The sequence below is a fragment of the Nannobrachium achirus genome (genome assembly GCF_963921795.1).
Source record: "Nannobrachium achirus genome assembly, chromosome: 17".
NCBI lineage: Eukaryota > Metazoa > Chordata > Actinopteri > Myctophiformes > Myctophidae > Nannobrachium > Nannobrachium achirus.
In genome coordinates, this window is record NC_137824.1 from 5122330 (window position 1) to 5139262 (window position 16933).

General features: G+C 42.8%; 1 protein-coding gene across 1 annotated transcript in view; it reads right to left on the minus strand.

Annotated features, from left to right (window-relative positions):
- LOC308301978 (CD276 antigen homolog) overlaps nt 1-14316 on the minus strand; it is a gene marked incomplete at its 3' end in the record, with an annotated part of 51355 nt that extends 37039 nt beyond the window's left edge. The window contains exon 1 of the mRNA XM_080746123.1: nt 14193-14316. Within this exon, the coding sequence (XP_080602249.1) occupies nt 14193-14310 (118 nt within the window). The 5' untranslated portion in view covers nt 14311-14316. The remainder of the gene's footprint in view (nt 1-14192) is intronic.
- Between the last annotated feature and the right edge of the window lie 2617 nt (nt 14317-16933).

Sequence of the window (16933 nt, forward strand, 5' to 3'; positions counted from 1 at the left end):
AAATTGGCTTCAGGTGATTATTTTCTCTAAGTGCTGGAGTTTGGAAGCGCTTGTGGGAAGTCACTCAGCGGTTCTGTGTACCACCTGGTTCTAAATGTCACAATGCAGGAGGCAGCCGGACGCTGCGTAATAGAAGACGAGCGCTCTTAAGTTCAACACTTAGAAAATAAACCATGTCTGCTCGGATTTCTTATAAATCATAACAATTATACGATGGATTTTTCAGAAACAAACACTTTGCAGATAGCCAGAGTAAATTCCAAGCTTTCCATGGAGCCCCAATATTGATGAGTTTGACGCCGTTTAATACAAAAAAAAACTGTTTTGATGCACTGGCTGCCTATGGGAGGTATTGCAACCCTAGATTCATCCAAGTATAAAAAAATCTAGTGTTGCAATTTGCGGCTAGTGCCAAGTGGTGAAAGTTGGTGACTTGGTGACAAGATTCACGATGCAGGCAAGTTGCTTGCACCATCGGCATCATGGCATAAAATTAACAAAACAAAACATTTTTGCATATTACGGTTGAATGAGGTAAAAGCCCAAATCATTAATTGGTAGGCTACTGTACGAACGCATCGCACAAGCAAAAAGTAGCCTAGTTTGGACCTCCTCTGGTCCTCTATTTCTGTAGCATAGAGCATATTGTTTTGGTTAGGTTGCAGACTTAAAAAGAAAAGACATGCTGCACGGCAACGGGCAACTAAATCCTTCTTCCATGCATTTAAATTAATTTAGTCTACCGACAAAAATTGGTCATCTGCGTCTGTCATCCTCCAAGACTATCAAACCCACTGCGTCTCTGAGATGCGCCCTCTAGTGTTGGATGTGCATGGACCCAAACAATCCCAGAAACCTTCACGCATACCCAAAATGCATTGTTCAATATCCAAGATGGCGCTATTTGCGTACTGGCTTATGCAATCCTCTTCAGTAGAAGATAATAGGAGGGCGAGGAGCGCTGGTTTGAAGCGCACGGTTACAATGTGCTGTAGCAGAGTCGGCTCAGCCTCTCGCAGTTTGGTGGGATTTATGGCTTATTTGAAGTGAGCCCGCACCATGGATCTGGCTCACTTAAAACCGCCGTTCAATCACTTTACTCAGTCAGTACTCAGGGGAGTAGCAAGGAGATGTTGAATGAACGGCTCTCTACTGCGGGAACCGGATCCCATCGTTCACTTCAAAGAGCCGTTCCAAAAGATTCGCCCCTTCATGCCGGTGGACGGCTCACCAAGACAGCAGCACACACAGTTATTGTTTATTGTTTTTTACAAGTTCACCAAGAAGAGGCTTCATTCTGAAGAAGACATTTTAAGGTCAGTCACAAGTGAATAGTTAAAGGTGACAGAGTGAAGCTTATAAGGAATAGTGTCAAAGTCAAGCTTCACTCTGTTACCTTTAACTATTCACTTTAGTGACTGACCTCCGTGAAGTTGGCACCCCATATGATGAAAACATATATAAAAATGGTGTAATTCTTTAGTGCTAAATTTGGTTCTGAATTAGCAGATTTATCAGCATTACAGTGGCGTGGCCTACAGAGGGCGATGGAGAGCAGCAGTGCTTAACAGTAGAACATAGGAGCAGAACAGTGGTGTTATGTAGAACAACTAAAAAGTGATACCAGCACAAATTATAACATTTACGGCACAATTCAGCACAAATTCAGCACTAAAGAATGACACCATTTTTTAAGCGGTGAAAGCCGCTTCCAAGGAGTGGCTTTGTGTGTCCCGTTCATGTCCATATATGGTCATTTCAGTCCAGAATGAACAGGTTTTCCAAGGAGTGGCTTTGTGTGTCCCGTACAATGTCCATATATGGTCATTCCAGTCCAGAATGAACAGGTTTTATCTGTCCCGTACATCCAGAACATGTGTGTAACGTCCGTCCCGGTCTGATGATTGGATGATTACAAATGTCCAATGAGACCATACTTTCACATGACAATTATTTTTTCTAGGGATGTGCCGAATACAAAATTCTTGGCCGAAACCGAATACCGAATACTGGAAACATTCCGCCGAATACCGAATACCAAATAGCCGAATAATACATGTATATAATTTATTTTGTATAATAAATGTTTGTACCATTGCTGTACCTTTGTTGTAAAGCTACCTGATTATGGCAAAACCTAACTTAAATAATAATCACCATATGGTTCCATAAAACATTTATTTCTCACTTTTGAATGCACACATAACAAAATAAAATATTTTCTCTTTGCAATGTTAGCATAAAACAAAGTCAAAATAGTGCAATTATTATTATTATTATTTGGAACTTTGGAAATCTCAGATGGAACTGTTACCCCTGCTACCCGATGCTGGATAAGCGGTTGAAGATGGATGGATGGATGAATGGATAATTATTTATGCATGTAGAGTAGGCTACATTATTTACATTTATTGTGTAGCAATAAAACACTGGCTTATAGTTTAATTATTGGAAACTAAAGAGCATAAATGCAATATTAGGCTTGTCGTTCAGAATGGAAAATAAAGTGGAACTTAGCGTGAGGGGGAGAGGATTACTTGACATTCAGTTAGTTGACACACGTACTGCACAAGCCAGACTGTGCTGATTGACTATGTCAAATGACCAGTCAAATCAGGGTCAACGAGTCATAGTTATTAACCTAACAGCCTAGGATAGCTGGCAATAATATGCGACGACACATCACATTGTTAAAGACGCATCATCACGCATCGCGAGTTTCGCGACCATTTCTCGTCTGCAAGCAGTTGGAGCCTTACATCGTGGATATTAATGTGTTGCTGTTGTCCTCTCCAATTGAACAGCCAAAGGTAGAAGATCTCTAAGTTATTAATCCAGTGGGAGCAATGGTTTCCAAGAGGTTTTAGCAACTATTTTAAGGCAGCGAGCGGCATGAGTGTGTGAAGAGGGGAGGGGAGGAGGGAGCAGCATGGAGAGCAGACTGCGTCGGAGCTCGGAGGGAAGGAAAACCTTTGATCTACAAGCCCACAGCACGTTGCACCCGCGACGCTTTGTGGGCTTGCAAATTGGCGTAGGGGTGTGTCTTGTGAGCCTGTGTATGTGTTTGAGCGAATGAGCACATACACACCCACGCACACACACACACACACACACACACACACACACAAACACACATCACACACAGTCAGTCCGATCGTCAGATACAACTGTGCGGAGATTTCTCAGAAATGTGCCGCGGTCCGGACGGAGGTGCGCCGCGGTCCGGACATGGACTGCGGTCCGCCTATTGAGGACCCCAACTAGACCCCTGTCCTTCACACTATTCGGTGCTCAACTATTCGGTTTTAAAAGCTATCCAGCCGAAAACCGAAAATGCATTTTTAGCCATTTTCGGCCGAAAATTTTCGGTGCCGAATATTCGGCCTCATCCCTAATTTTTTCTTGAAAAATATGTGTGTCCAGAATTAAGGATTGGTCAAGCTTCACATGACAATTCGGCCCTCCAGATAAAATCATTCATTCATTCAGAATTGGAAAAATGTATCCACAAGTTTCCAACATCCCATCATGCATTGTGCATTAGCTGGACGGAGCTTCCGGCGTCGCAGCAGAGTGTGATCTACAACGGCTGCATCTGCGACGCAACGTGTGCTTGTATATCTGCTGTTAAACCGGAAGTGTGGTCCAAACAGATCCAAATAATCTCCAGTAAACTCCCGCGGAAACAGGTGGATAGATCACAGAGTTCATAGCTCTAGAACACATAGAATAAAAGTTCACCGCTTCACTTCGAAACGAGGTTTGATTTTTATTATTATGTTTTCATCATATGGGGTGCCAACTTCACAGAGGTATTTAAGAGACTCATTTGATTCATTCACAAGAAGTTAAAAACGCCCTTATGCAAAGGGCACAGTGAACTACGGACAGTTTCCTTTTGACTGGTTCCATTTGGTGTTTTTATTATTATTATTTTTTTTATTATTATTTTATAGCGCACCCCCTGGAGGGAAAACCAGGAGCCGCCACTGCATTTCACAGGTTTTCACAAATGTAACCTACCATTTGTAGATATTGATTGATTGAAGACTTTATTAGAAGTTTGCATAGGAAAAGGTACAGTTTCATGACGGTACAGTTCACTGGTACAAGGTCTACTAAAAGGAGATCCTAGAAAAGACTAAGCTTATTTCCACAGGAAACCATTTAAGTATCTCATATAACATTGAATGACAGACAAATAGAACACAGTACTATGCAGTAGATATAGTCATTAAAAAAAAGAACAAAAAAAACAGTAAGTCTATACAAACAGTAAGTATATACAAAGAAGGGGCAGGGGATGGTAGGGCTGGGCTAGGTTTGTTTTACCAGTTGCGAACAGCTGCTGCCTGTAAGTGTTTTTTCAGGGCGATTTTATAGGATGCTAGTGATCCACACTCCTTTAAGACCTTCGGTAGGGCATTCCACATTTTTGTGGTATAGCAGAAGAACGAGTTTGACCCTTTGTTTGAGTTGACTCTGGGTTGAACGTGATCTGTGGCGCTGCCTCTGGTGTTGTTGTTGGACACGTTTTGTGGACATCCTTAACGTTTTTAAGTATATTTATTACTTTAGAAGTCATCTTTTCGCTGGAAAACATGCATCCTAAGTAGGGGATATTCGTTTTTTCGTGTTATGACCTTGTCACCCACTTTGATTGTCAAGTTATCGACTTGTTTGAGGTTATGATTTGATCCAAAGAGGATGGATTCAGTTTTTCCCAGGTGAATTGATAATTTGTTGTCGTTAAGCCATGTGCAGATCTTACTTAGTTCAGAGTTAAGTGTCTTTTCAACCTGCAAGTGGTCCTTGCCTGAGACTAGGAGAGCCGAATCATCCGCGAACAGGAACAGGCTGCAGTCACAAACAGATGCCATGACTTTTACGTATAAGGAACAACAGATTATAAAATCCATATTAAATTACTAGAGTACAAAGGGAATGGGTCCATTTTGTTCCATTTGTGACCCATAATAGCTGAGGAGGAACTAGTAAAGTTTGTGCACTTGGTGAAAAGTTTTTGATTTTTGGTATGGTGTTAGGTATGGGTATAAGGTTTTCAAAAACCATCGCAAACAAGTTGCGCTCGCCCCCTAGTGGTCTGTTTGCAATGAATCAAATATTAGATACATCAGCATATGGTTCAAACCCCAAATAATTGATGAGAGAGATGTTTCAATGGATTCTGTTACTATTGGGTATGATAAACAACATACTAAAAATTCTGGAAAAAATAACTACCGGAAAGGCACCATTTTCAAGATGGTGTCCATGATGGCTGCAGGGAGCTGAAAATGCCTATAAACTGGGTTTTAATGTGTAAAACATTATAATAAATCTGCACTTGGTGAAGAGTTTTTGATTTTTGGTATGGATTTAGGTATGGGTATAAGGTTTTCAAAAAACATCGCAAACAAGTTGCGCTCACCCCCTAGTGGGTTAGGGTTAGGATGAAAGAGATTTTTCAATGGATTCTGTTACTATTGGGTATGATAAACAACATAATAAAAGTTTAGGTAAAAATAACTACCGGAAAGGCACCATTTTCAAGATGGCGTCCACGATGGCTGCCGGGAGCTTAAAATTCCTCAGTGATGCTTTTAGCATCATATGATGCAAAACGCATCACACATGCTGAAATACTAAAATATCTATAAAAAAACAGATTGAAAACTAAAAATAACTCGGGATTGTGTTGATTGAGTCCCAAACAACAATAAAATAAGATAGGGTTGTCCCAGAGGTGAAGTGGCCCTTTAAGTACCAGCTCTTATGCCTTAACTTAAAGGCCTGTCCATACTTTTCAACAAAAAAGTCTGGTTCAAGTACAAAATTACGTCACTCACATCTTCTGAAAAGCATAACCCCGAATTAGAGTTCGGAAAGCTGCACGTCAGAAAGTCGGAGCTCTCTGACGAAAAGTTCAATGGTCGGAGACAGTATGGACAGGCCTTTAACACTCGGGTGACTGAGAATAAAAAAAAACTACCACTGCATTTATCGTTCATTTTGACTGTTAAATTCTCTCCCTTTTGGCCAGGAGAGCAACACCTCCTCCCCCTGCTGCCAGTGGGGGTTCTATTGTCTTCCAAATATGAATTAGCATTTCAATTGACCTCTCAAATACTCTAGCTTTAGTGGGGAAAAAGAGGAAAAACTTCTGGGAACCCAGATTGTGAAAATTACACTATATAAACGCTAAGGATTTTATTCCTGTTATTTGAAGAGTGCGGTATAAAAAAGTTTGAGAACCCCCTGGATTAGACACGGGACAAGCTCACCAAAGCCACGCAGTTTGTTAGATTTTCAGCTCAGTCCCAAGATGAACAATCACAGTGATATCCACAACAAACACCAACCTGTCCAGTGAGAGTGTTACTGTCCAGTTAGTGTCCACGACACCACAGCTCGCATCACAAAACTTTCCTCCTCCTGCGCTCTCGGCTGCCCATCAGAATAATCACAGACAGGGACGTGCAGAGAATGTTAGAGAGGCAGGGGCAGACATTTCTAAAAGGGCCTTTTAGAAATGTAACTGAAGGCTGCATTCTCTTGAATGCAGCCTTCAGTTATGGTATGGAAAGGGCCCGGGGACATTTGCATTTATTTTACCATAGTAAAAAAATGCATTCATGGTCTGAAGAGGGCACTTTTTACAGACGGATACAAGGGCAGGGGCTCAGGCCCCCTTAAATGTCTATGTGTGCACGTGGCTGATCACAGACTGAGATGAGACTCAGCTGGCTTGCGTGCGTCGGTGCGTTTGTGTTGCAGATAGACAGATTTTTGCCGACTTTATGTCGCCCGTCTCCACAGATTATGTCCAGAAACATGTTCCATATAAATGACGTTCCAACCTGCATCTTCCAGCCAGGTGGCCTTTGTTTGTGTTTCACCTTGCGCAAAAAAAAAAAAAAAAGCCCTCCATGATTTTCACTTCAGCAGCAGCTCAACGCTTGAGATTGGATGCGCTGAACGGGACTCAATCAATAAGCGAGAACAGACGATAATATGGATTTGACATTTATTAGGCTTTTATGTCCCGAGATATATATATATATAGAAATAAAACATTTCAAGCCTAGTTGTTTTAGTCTCTAAGCTGACAGACAGAGAACGGCAATGATGATCCATTAGCTTGAGCTTGCGAGTGTAAAGTACGGTTCCATTTGGTTTCATTTGGCTCATTATATTCCCATATCTGTTACTCTGCTAAACTCAGGCCGTTAGTAGGGTGTGATGACTCTAGTGTAATGTAATGTAATGTATGCGCTTGACCTGTATGTCAGCACTGTGTGTTGTGCACTATTCGTTGTAATTTTCTTTCTGTCTGTCTTGTCCTGTTGTATGTTATGTAGCAGCCTGCATGTCCAAGACAAATTTCCTTCGGGACCAAATAAATTAATCTTGAATTATATATAGTATACTGTATATATTATAGCCTACTCAAGTCCTAAATACCTCAAAACTGTAGGCCTACGTAACATAACTTTACACCACTGCATGCCTGCATTCTCCATTGCACACGAAATAATGAACCGTTACGGTTCTTTATTTTCGTGTCCGATAACTAACGTCAGAGTGGTATAATTGTATTTTATTTCATAATTAGGAAACGTTTCAGAAGGGGAAAAAAACGAGAACATATATCTTGAGTATTTAGGAAAAGTCATGGAAGGGGACATTTCTGAGACCTTCACGGGGAGAGTTATTGCACTTTGCAATCTCAAAATCGGCCTAAAAGACCGGTTAGTCACCCGTGTGTTAAGTTAAGGCATAAGAGCTGGTACTTAAGACTAGAGCTTAAATCGGGCCAAAATATGTGAGCAGCCCAGCCCAGCCTGGCTTAAAGTCAGCCCGAGCTCGGCCTAAAGCCCGATACATAATTGACAATTGGAGACTGACAAAGCCCGACATTCTAAACTAGCTTAAAAAACGATTTAGTGCCGCCGACATGAAAGGGTTAATTGTCCAGCGTGCCGGTCGCTTTCTCCGTCCACGGCCAGTCTCTTATTTTGCAGGCCGGAAGTAGATCGAGCTAACAATTCCTACTTGACGATTTTCAAGATTGACCCGGAACTAGTTCTGGTCCGAAACGTAAACAGTGATGGAAGATGGATGCCTTTATGCTTGTGCTATTTTAGCGAGAATCCAATGCCATCCTTGGCATCAAAAGTGTTTTTTGGAGAAAATGGACGATAAAGATGAGAAAGACCGTTGGTTTCTATGGGACGGGATCACTATTGTGTGCAAGTGGATGCGCAATGATGATGAATCGGCGACTTCACCCGTGCCAGGGCTTTTCACCGGACGGTAGGTGTTCAGTGCCAGCTTTACTGTATATACAGTATATTTCGCGAGTCATCCCGCGATCGGTACTCTAGATACCTTTTAATATTTCGCGAGATATCGCAGGATCGGCACTAATTGAGTTTGATGCAGGCGGCAGCAGGTTTTTTTCCTCATAAGATATTGGTGATTCGTTAAGAACAGAGTAATTCTACCATTTTCCAACTGTCTTTATATATAGAAGCTCGGCCGCCCGAAGGGTCTAGTCGGCGACCTGGCCAACTCGGGAACGATGTAAATAGGGAATGAATGCCCCACCCTTTAATGCAAACCCCATTATACCTGTTGTCATAGGACCCGTTTTGACCATCTGTTTGCTTGTGTACATTTATGCCCATATATGGAGATATCTGTCGGTCCGCATCCATGTTATGCCATATATGGAGATCTCTGTATCTGTCTTCCGTGTCCCTTTTATGCCCATATATGGAGATCTCTGCCCTTCGGGCGGCCAAGCGTCTAGTCCGGTGCCGGCCTACTCGGGAATGATGTAAATAGGGAATGATTGCCCCACCCTTTAATGCAAACCCCATTATACCTGTTGTCATGGGACCCGTTTTGACCATCTGTTTGCCTGTGTCCATGTATGCCCATATATGGAGATATCATGCCCATATATGGAGATATCTGTCTGTCTGCGTCCATTTTATGCCCATATATGGAGATCTCTGCCCTTCGGGCAGCCAATCGTCTAGTCGGGGACCGGCCTACTTGGGAACGATGTAAATAGGAATGAATGCCTCGCACTTTAACGCAAAACCCATTTATCTGTTTGCCTGTGTCCATTTATGCCCATATATGGAGATATATTTCTGTCTGCGTCCATTTTATGCCTATATGGATATCTCTGTATCCGTCTGTCTAAGGACCCTGCAATAATATGCAGCCTGCTTGCTTTGCCACCCGTGGGGAATGATGCTCCTCCGGGTGTTAGGCAACACCCATCATACCCGTTGTTCGGTTATTGCCTAGCGGACATCAGCGCATACGGAGAATCCAAACCTTTCGCGCCGGTTCCGGAAAATCACTTATTGGGTAGGGTCGAGGCCAGGCACTGCACTCCCTGCTGCGGCAGGGAACGCGCATGCCGAAGCTGGTGGGAAGAACAAGTTCAAGTTTTATTAGAAAACATCATAGCATAACAGTATGAATTTTGATGTTTCTTACAGTTCAGAAAAATAAAACAAGAGGACCGCTCTATTAAAAAAATAAAAACAAATCATCAAATATGAAAATACAACAATAAAAACATTTATATTACTTCTGGTAAAGCTTGTATGCTCTTGGGAGGAATGACATCTGGTGCCTTTGTGTGTGACTCACAGGTTGTGTGAGTGTCCTCCCGTTCCTCAGGTTGTAGCGACTTGTGTTTGCAGACAGGCTCTGTATCATCGGACTGGTCCCCTCTCTCAGTAGTCGGTTGAATTCTCTAAGAGTGGCCTCCTCTCTCCTCGCCTCCAGAGTAGGGAAGGAATTAGTTGGTACCCCAATAATGCGGCAACACCTTCTCTGCAGACACTCCAGTTCCTGGGTCAGGTGTTTTGGAAGGCCGGCCCAGTACGTGATGTCAGAGCTTTTTATGAAGTGATGTCACAATGAGTCAGCGCTTGCGCCGATTTCCTCCGGAACAGCTTGATGTTGACAATCAGCTCTGCATAAGGAGATTCCGACGTTTTGCGCCGGTTCTGGAAAACCGCGCGTCGGGTCGAGGCCCGGCACTGCACTGCATTCCGCGCCGCAGCGGGGAACACGCGTGCCGAATCTGAAGCCGGTGGGACGAACGGTTCTCGTTTACGCGGATTACAGACAGACAGACACGCATGCACGCAGAGATTTGTCGCATTTATAGATAGATAAAGATAGATAGATCCTAATTACCGTATGGAACAAATAAACATCGGCGCCTCGCTGGAAAACACAGCTGAGCTGACGGCCGCCGCTAAATCAGGAAGCAGGTGTACAGACTGCAACATTCACACTACATCTATAATATATTAGGATATACAAAAGTGTCTGAATGGTTTTTCAACGATCTCCTCCGCTCCGCTCTGCTGCAGGCAGTGCATGCATGCACACGCCACACACACACGGGAGCACACTCACACGCTCAACTGTCTGAAAGTTGCGCAGCAGCGCACATAAAGGGCGGCTTGCACCAAGTGGGATTAAATAAATCTTAGTTTAGGGTTAATCAAGCGTTTGTTGAGGTTTTATTTTAAACCAAGGTGCGTTGCACCACTTAAATTTAAGCATTGCTTAACAAATCTGTGATTAAACCCTTAACCTGTGATTAAAACCATAAACTGTGATTAATTCATGGATTAAATGTCCTCCATCTTGGATTTCGACGTAAACAAACTGGAATATGCTACTCTCTTGAGCATAATATCATTAGCGTTACTCTTTTATTCACTTCTAGGAGAATGCGGGCAGGCCTATGTTAAGAAGAGCACCTGCAGCCAAAACAAAAAAACGATATAACGCTCCGTCATACGACGTTGACGCTCGGACGCTACACAGTGCGGTGCGGCGCGGCGATGCGCTATCTAGGAAGCAAGAAAATTCCACAGTTTTGATCACATTCACATTTGAGTCAATTATGAAGCGATTTCGAAAATTAAAACGTCTCCATGTTGCTTGGGAAGTCCACAAATGTCATGACAAATGTCTTTATTGCGACCGTAAGGTCGCAGTTTAGTATGAAAACCTCCACCGGCCGTCCGTCCGTCCGTCCGTCCGTCCGTCACACACGTCACACCTTTGCCCTGCTCAATGTATACGTGTAACGCCTGATACTGAGGTGATGTGTCACTGTGACATCACAGATACTGAGGTGATGTGTCACTGTGACATCACAGGTGAGATCGCAGTGATGTCAGATACTCAGAGCAGGGATCTCCATATTTAGGCATAAACAGGTGACATCACAGTGATGTCAGATACTCAGAGCAGGTATCTCCATATATGGGCATAAAATGGATTCTGTTAGGGATCTCCATACTGTATATGGGCATAAAAGGGATTAGTGATGTCAGATACTCAGAGCAGGGATCTCCATGTATGGGCATAAAAGGGATTAGTGATGTCAGATACTCAGAGCAGGGATCTCCATATATGGGCATAAAAGGGATTCAGATGGAGATTCAACTTCAATGAGTAACAATGGCAAACTGTCAACTGCCCGTATGTCTTGATAATTGGTAAAACAAACTTTTGGCCTATTTGTGGCTTATCATCACATCCAACCATCTTAAGATACTCAGCTAGTGGGGAATGCTCTCTTCCCTGGTGAGAATTGCCCCTTTATATAGGGCTTGTTTGTATATTGTATGACATCACGCCACATCATCAGCTGTGGACTCTGTGATGTCATCGTATCTCCATATATGGCCATCTCCGTATATGGAGATATAAGTCGTCCATGCCCAGGTATGGGCTGGTGAGGTCAGACTTTGTGTGATGGGTAGGTTATCTCCATATATGGAGATTCAACATTCCAGGTGTAACTATGGCTGCCCGTATGACGTGAGAGGTGGAGGCTGTGATATTTGTGGAGATAAGCGACCAACGGTCGCTTATCTCCCGATTAGGGAGTCTTACTGGTTATGTCCCTGTAAATATTTAAATGTTCGCTAATTTAAAATAGCCGATGTACAGTACTACAAGGATGTATTGAAGACAACAATATGATGAGATGTTTGTTTTCAGCTGTGAAACGCTGTCCACAGCTTACAGTTGCAAGCCTGCAGGGCTTGCTGTGAGGCTTCCCTCACAGGAGGGGGACCCCCATTCATGTCAATGGCATGTTTGCATTTAAACCACCCACCTCTACAGCAGGTTTAAAATTAATCCCTTACTGATGTTTAAATCAAAGTTTAAAGTAGTGGTGCAACAGGATTAACAGTAATCCAGGTTTACAGTGAAAATTCAAACCAAGATTAAAAGGATGGTTAAAAACTAAACCTGATCAATGAAAACTAGGTTTAAGGTTTGGAGCTGATTAAAAGATAAACCTTGATTTAAAGGCTTAAACCGTGTTGGTGCAAGCCGCCCTCAGTGTAGTGAGTGCAGTGGGCGTGACGTTGTAGGGTGCGTTCAGTGTGGCTTATTTACGAACGACCAGTAAACAGGAAAATGGTTTCCTGTGGAAATAAGCTTAAGTCTTTTCATGGATCTCCTTTTAGTAGACCTTGTACCAGTGAACTGTACCGTCATGAAACTGTACCTTTTCCTATGCAAACTTCTAATAAAGTCTTCAATCAATCAATCATATCTGTGTGGCTGGTTCTACAGACAGGGATCTCTATGTATGGGCATAAAAGGGATTCTGTTAGTGTGACATCACAGTGAAGCCAGAGTGTGATGTCAGAGCAGCAAACCCATTTTGTTAGAGTGGTTCCCCTGACATCACAGTGACATCAGAGCATGATGTCAGAGCAGCAAACCCATTGAACCACAGTGTCAGGCGTGACAGAGATACATACATACATACATACGGACAAGCTGTGAGCGTTCACATACTAAACTTGCGACCTATGGTCGCAACTATTATTACTATTATTACTACTATTACTATATTATTACTACTACTATCACTACTATTACCAGTAAGACGCCCTAAGGGCGAGAAGCAACCGTCAGGGCGGGCGGAAACAACAGACTTGTAAGAGGGGGCGGGGCTTCAACAATTACAGCTCATCCATATTGGCCGTCTAAGTCCAGACACCAAGTTTCGAGACGGTACCATGCTGCAAACTGGAGTTATGGCTGTTTAAAGCCCAGCCAATAGGAAGACAGGGAGGCGGGGCTTCAACAATTATAGCTCTTCCCTATTGGCCGGAAAAAGTGCCAAGTTGTGTGAGCGTTTTAAAGTTGAAATCACGTTGATATGCAAAAGTATGCCAGAGTTAGGTGTGAGAGCAAAGTGACAGCAAAGTGTGACGGCTGATGCACGCGTTTAGTGGACAGAGGGGGCGGGGCTTCAACAATTACAGCTCATCCCTATTGGCGGAAAAAAGGCCCAAGTTGTGTGAGCGTTTTAAAGTTGAAATCACGTTGCTAGGCAAAAGTATGGCAGAGTTATGTGTGAGAGCAAAGTAGTTTATTGCAAAAACGCATTGATTTTAATTGGGGTCATTTTTGACCCCACTCATGGAAGAGTGTAGGTATTGGTTGGTCATGCATCCAAGGGTTAAAAACTAAACCTGATCAATGAAAACTAGGTTTAAGGTTTGGAGCTGATTAAAAGATAAACCTTGATTTAAAGGCTTAAACCGTGTTGGTGCAAGCCGCCCTCAGTGTAGTGAGTGCAGTGGGCGTGACGTTGTAGGGTGCGTTCAGTGTGGCTTATTTACGAACGACCAGTAAACAGGAAAATGGTTTCCTGTGGAAATAAGCTTAAGTCTTTTCATGGATCTCCTTTTAGTAGACCTTGTACCAGTGAACTGTACCTTTTCCTATGCAAACTTCTAATAAAGTCTTCAATCAATCTTCAATCAATCAATCAAAGGAAGCTGTGCGCTTCACTCTGAACTCAAGGTAAACTTTCTGAAAAGCAGTTGCTAATGTAACGTTGCTATTGAAAGGATATGTAATTCCTAACATTGGCATACCTGTTGTTAGTTTACACGTTGAACCATATTTGGGTCTGGACAGTGCCGAACCGAACTAAAGTTAGACTCCTAACTTATTTGGGAACTTATCTGAATCGACCCTAGGGGACGACCTGCAAAAAACACTCTCCCAGATCAGACAGCGAGAGGTTCAGAAGAAAGGAGCTCAGGCTCAGCAAATCTAAAAGTTAACAACAATGAATGCTGTAAAAGAAAAACTTTACCAACCTGTGTCAGAAGCAGTGCAACAGTCGATCCAAATCATGTAGAGATAAACCACCATCCATGACTTCAGAGTCCACAGATTGACTTGGAAGAACAAACGTGAGCCCGAGCGAGCCGCCATTTTGTCTCTTCTTGCTCCTCGATCCGTGGATAGTTGTGATTAAACTTTCTTTTAATGGAGACTAAAACTGACGGTACTTTACTTTCGGTTTCATCCTCCGTGGATTTCTACATCCACCGAGCGGCCTACGTGAGGTGAGCAGCACTAACTTAGCAGCAATAAGACTTCCGGTGGCCGATCTCTTCAAAATAAGAGTACCCCTGAGGCAATTGAAAAATGTTGAATAACGATTAAAAAACGATAGATTTTCCCATGATATGCACATTCCAAATATAGATTAAGCATTTAAACGAACATACACAATGCTAATTATGTTTCTGGGTAAACAATAAATACATAAATAAAATGTTTTAATAACAAAAAATAATTATAAATGCAGTTCACTGGAGTGCATAGCCTTTACAAATTGGGCGCTGGACAGGAGACGGCTTCAAACAAACCTAGCCCAGCCCAGCCCTACCCTCCCCTGCCCCTTCTTTGTATAGGCCTACATACTGTTTGACTACTGTATTTTTGTGTGGGAGTGCTCAGCGTTGGAAAGCCTGGTTTGTAGGGTTACAGCGACATCTGCTGGAACATCAATGTCATTGATTGATTGTTTGATTGATTGAAGTATTTATTAGAAGGTTTGATAGGAAAAGGTAGGTTCGCGGGTATGCTAAGTCTTGCCCCATGCAAGATCTCAGTATTTCCATAGACAATGCATTGGTGACTTCAGTAGCCTAAACCTCTCCAACTGATCCAAAATGCCGCAGCACGACTGGTCTTCAACCAGCCGTTCTCATATGTCTCCCCCTTCTCCGCTCCCTCCACTGGCTCCCGGTTGCGGCCCGCACTGAATATAAAACACTGATGCTGACCTTCAAAGCTGCCAAAGGTTTGGCTCCTCCATACCTCCAAAACCTGATCAACCCCTACACCCCCACCTGTTCACTTATGGCACGGTCACACAGTCGGCTCTTTCGCTCGTAACCCCCATTCACTCCCATGTTAAGGGAAAATACGGACATGACGTAGTACGCGCCGCCGGGGACGCGTCGGAGGCGTTTCCGGCCGAGCGTTTCCGGCCACGAGCTGGTGGTTCATGGTTCAGCACTGCTCTACTATCACCCGGCAGTGATGCACACTATCCAATGGGACAGAACGTCCTGTGGAGCTGGTTTTTACCTTGTAGTTTTCTTTCAGTCACCCAGCTCTCCAAATACAGAGGGAATGTATGGAAAATAACTCAAAACAAACGGCCAGACACATGCATGAGTGTTTCAATAAATGTAAACATCCAATTGTTGTTGAATTTACAGACCAATTTCCACTCTTTCTCCCCACTGAATAGCTTATGTGAGCATATTAGGAAGAACAGCAGAATGATATGTAGACTGACTATTACTATCCAAAATATATATTTTTATTAACTCTCCAGTTACACATAATCACACACAAACGTGGGCTACAAAAAAACAAATAAAAACGAAACATCTATTTTATTGTCATAAATAACCATATGGATCTGTCATTAATAATTAATGATGTAAATCACATAGCCTATTAAACCCTCTATTCTCAGTAAAAACGGACCCACATTTCTTTGACTGCTTTATTTATATAGGTCTACATCTTTACAAAAAAATAGACAATCTACAAGCTCACAACGCGAAGCAGGGCGACACGTTGTGAGCTTGTAGATTGGCTATTTTTGCTTATTCCCCCCCAGAATATGCATAGCTGGGGTTCATATTTGGTTTGATTGATTGATTGAAGAATTTATTAGAAGGTTGCATAGGAAACAGTACAGTTCATGACAGTACAAATCACTGGTACAAGGCCAACTAAAAGGATATCATTGTAAGCTTTTAGGCTAATTTACACAGGAGCCACTTGTACTTGTACTCATATAACTTTGAAAGAGACGAAAAGAACAGAATTGTCAGTAACAAAAGGGGACAAATAAAAACAAAAATAAAATAACAGGGGGAAAAAAATAATATTGAAATAGGAGACATTTACAAAGGAAAAGGGTCTATAGTTTCAGGTTGTGCACTAATGTTTATATTTGCTGGATAGGCCTACTGTGGAATTCATATTATTATTGTTATTGCACATGCATGTTTACATTGATATAAGTGCTCATCTGAGTCATCACACTCATCCACATTCCTGCTACCTGGCCGATCGATTTTCACACCTCACTCCCATAGAAATGCAAATGTAGGCACCCCATTGAATAGAGAAACATCAACGCCCATGGTTAGGCTACTGTTCTCATGTTGAGTACTGTAGGGTGGGCAATATATTCCTTGATCTGTCCTTCTGCAAATCGCGCTAGTCAAAAGAACTACACGTCCTTCTGACCAGCGCCATGTTGACTCTCCCATAATGCAGCTCGGGGCTCACAGGAACAGCCGAAGATGATAGGATATGGAATTACACCAGGCGCGAGTACGAGATCTCAACGAGCCGAAGAGCCGACTGTGTGACCGTACCCTTAGATCAGCCAACACAGGGATGCTGACAGAACCCTCGCTAAAAGCCCCAGGACAAAAATCCACTCGTCCGAGACAGTTTGCCCTCCTGGCCCCCAAGCTGTGCAATACACTCCCTGTCACACTTTTTTCCTATTTAGGAT